This window comes from Pundamilia nyererei, unplaced genomic scaffold (genome assembly GCF_000239375.1).
Source record: "Pundamilia nyererei isolate P.nyererei 1_Seehausen unplaced genomic scaffold, PunNye1.0 scaffold00378, whole genome shotgun sequence".
In the NCBI taxonomy this organism is placed as follows: Eukaryota; Metazoa; Chordata; class Actinopteri; order Cichliformes; family Cichlidae; genus Pundamilia; species Pundamilia nyererei.
Window position 1 is genome coordinate 160,262 of NW_005187779.1, and position 3,232 is coordinate 163,493.

Here is a 3,232-nt window from a genome sequence, read left to right on the forward strand (position 1 = left end):
TTAAGTAATGCGGTTTCTGTTGAGTGACTTTTACGGAAACCCGACTGAAATTTGTCATAAATTTCATGTTTTTCTAAAAAAGTGGTAAGTTGATCTGCAACTACTTTTTCCAGAATTTTCGATAATAATGGAAGCTTAGAGATAGGCCTATAATTCTTAAGCTGAGTAGGTCCTCTCTGATGTAGTGGCTGTTTTGGAACTGATAAGATGTCTTTTAAAAGTACTAAAAAGTTTTCAGTTAGTTCTTTATTCTTTTGATTTTTATTCTGGGTTTGTTTGTTTGCCTTTAAAAAGTAGTATTCTCTTTTTCTTGGTGTTATGTATTATTACATTTCCTGTTTGTATTTTTCTTGCTATTTGAAGTCATTCTTTGAGGTTATCTTTGGTTTTGGCTTCTGTGTTCCTTAGTTAACCCGTATTTGCTTTCCTGGTTATTGTGCCCTTGTGTTAAAGTCTCGTTTACCTCCTTTTTTTGTGGGTTCTTTATGGTTGATTTTCAGGTCTGGTTATTTGAGTCTACTATTCTTAGTTTGGTCACTCTCACATTATCTTTTAGCTTGTTCCCTTTGTGTTTTTATTCACTTCCTCCTTCTGTCTCATCTCTGTCTTTCTACGCACACCTGTGTGATCTTTCTATCCTACCACTGTGTCGAGGTAATCCTATCCCCCCTGCTGATTCGTATTGCACTTCCTGTTTTATTTTGGCAAGGGGCGTTCTCTGAGTCTTGTGCTGCTTTTAACTTCCACCCATCTTATTATGTCTCTAGCTGTGTGTCCCATCTGTTACCTGTTATTATTGCCTCAGTCTCCACTTGCTCATTGTTGTGTCACCCTCATAGCTGCGTGACACCCTAACATTCATCCTGCTCTGAGTTTCCTTGATAATACGTGCTTCCTGTTCATTTCTATCTTTTTGGATTCCCTTGCTTGGTTCCTTGTGTGTTCCTGGAATTTTGCACTTATGAGCATTACCTGTTTACCCCTGCGTCTTTTGTTTGGGTCCACAATAAACAGCTCGCACAGCCAACTTATGACAATATGAAGTTGAGACATTGCTGGAGCAGTAATGTCTCAAAATCATTTTACCTCCTACCTCCACAAAAACACATTTTCATACATGGCTGCCCCATAACAGCGTGGCATTGATGCACAAGCTTCAACAGTGTAGCTCCTGTCATAATTCTCACCAACATCATTGTTGCAATAAAGTACAACTATGGGTTGCAATAACATGCTTCCACAAGCAAGCTGTGGGAGCTCTTTTTAATGGGACTTGACTTTATGTTGTACACCTATTCCACAAAAACATTCTGACCTCTGGTCCAATGTTCCCCTCATCTCCTGGGGTTCCTGGTTTTCCAGGAGGTCCCTGCCAGACATGAATAGAAACCAGATAATTCACCAGTAAGGCCATGTACATGTGAGAAACAAAACATCAACATCTGTAGCAAACACATACAGGAGGTCCTTCTCTTGCTGGACCCTGGAAAGGAGACACAGAAGAAGGAGCATTTATCACATCGTCGTCATTTAGTGTCATTTCCATATGCATATGTTGCTTTAAATGAGAATTCTTTCCACTTACAGCAGGACCTGGAGGTCCAGGAAAGCCAGGAAGTCCCTGTGATGAAAAGCAGAGAAAATCAGTACATTGTCAATTATTTCCTGTAAATCATTGATTTGAATGAAAGTAAATGTTGACTCACTCTCTCTCCTACAGGCCCTCTGGGACCCATTGGACCAGCTGAACCCTGCAGATAGTCAACATACAGTCAAATTAATGTGGCATCCTTACACACTACAACACAGAATGTTTGTAACAATTTTTAGCGAGCACATTTTTATCCTTAGCTTGAAACACATACATATATTTACACACACACGCACACACACACACACACACACACACACACACACACACAAACAGGCAGCACTGGCAGGTATAAAAAATGTGTGTCAGGTGCTGTTTCCTACAGCAGGTCCTGGAAGACCAGGCAGGCCTCTCTGTCCAGGAAGACCGATCTCCCCCTGCTCTCCTTTGCTGCCCTAGGAAACAGACACAACAAGAATAAAACTGTTTTATCTTCTTCCTGCATCTTCCTGCCCCGTTGCTTAGATACACAGAGGCAGAGCCAGTCAACATTTAATCAATGAAAGGTGGGCCGCACTCGACGATCAACCGCAAGATGAGCTTGTGTAAGGCTATGTCGAAAACAAAGGAGGCGTGACTGTGAATGACAAAGGCACTGCTTAACATGAGGCCTTTATCTGAACCAGGCTTGTGTCTGCTACTTAGCATGCCTTTATTCCTAAATTTCTCTTTTAGCATAAATGCTAATATTTTAGTAGAAAGCCTACTCTTCTTGGGAAACTTAATTGTTGTACACTTTTATTACAAAGTCACGAAGACATCTCAGTTATTATTGAATGAAAGAAAACAGGGCATCATAGTCAAGATTTCACTGCTATATTAAGCAGTTTATAGCAGCACATTAAGTGGCATTCACATCATATGAGAACTCCCACCCACGCTACCTACTGAGCACTCCCCCTTTTTTATTTTTGGCCATTCGTTTAATGGAGGAAATTGATTTATTTGTGACAAAGCTACTTGTGATCAAATTAAACTGGTAGAAGAAAGATAAGTATACTGCAACACCAAGACTTCAATTTTATTCATATAACCCCAAATCACAACAGTAGCTGCCTCAAGGCGCTTCCTAGTGTCAGGTAAAGACCCTGCAATAATACAAAGAAAACAGAGAAAACCCCAAAAAGCAAATGACCCCCTGGGGGTGTCCAAATTCATAGACTGCATCCTCCTGAGGAAACTGGCCTTCACGGTCTACGTGGGCCGGATCCTCCGAAGGTCGGGTAGGCCGGAAGTGAGTGGCTGCAAAATTGGACGGTCTAGCCTTTTGCGTCAGCAGCTGTCTCCCTCCTGCATCTTTCTATCTAAAATATAACAGGACACTGGCGTAAATTCTCGATCATTTCACACTTCTGTTTAATCAGTTTTCTGTTTGACATTTATTCAGCTGTGTTAAAACTATAACTTTAATCTCAGCCAAACCGATTTACTCACAAACAAATAAAACACTGAAAAAAGCCAAACAATAACATTTATAAGTTATCTAAGTGACTTATATATCATGTTTAACCTGAGTAGCAAAAGACCGCGGGGGTTTGAAAACGATGTGCCGGGAGTTTGGTGTTCTCGCCCCAGCTAGCT

The 3,232-nt window shown here is 40.8% G+C and overlaps 1 protein-coding gene across 1 annotated transcript in view; it reads right to left on the minus strand.

Moving 5' to 3' along the window:
- The window catches only part of col9a1c (collagen, type IX, alpha 1c), a 29,400-nt gene that overhangs the window by 14,421 nt on the left and 11,747 nt on the right, over positions 1-3,232 (minus strand). The window contains exons 9-13 of the mRNA XM_005752761.1: positions 1,975-2,046; positions 1,707-1,751; positions 1,586-1,621; positions 1,460-1,483; positions 1,316-1,369 (exon numbers count right to left, since the gene is read on the minus strand). Coding sequence (XP_005752818.1) covers positions 1,316-1,369; positions 1,460-1,483; positions 1,586-1,621; positions 1,707-1,751; positions 1,975-2,046 — 231 coding nt within the window. The remainder of the gene's footprint in view (positions 1-1,315; positions 1,370-1,459; positions 1,484-1,585; positions 1,622-1,706; positions 1,752-1,974; positions 2,047-3,232) is intronic.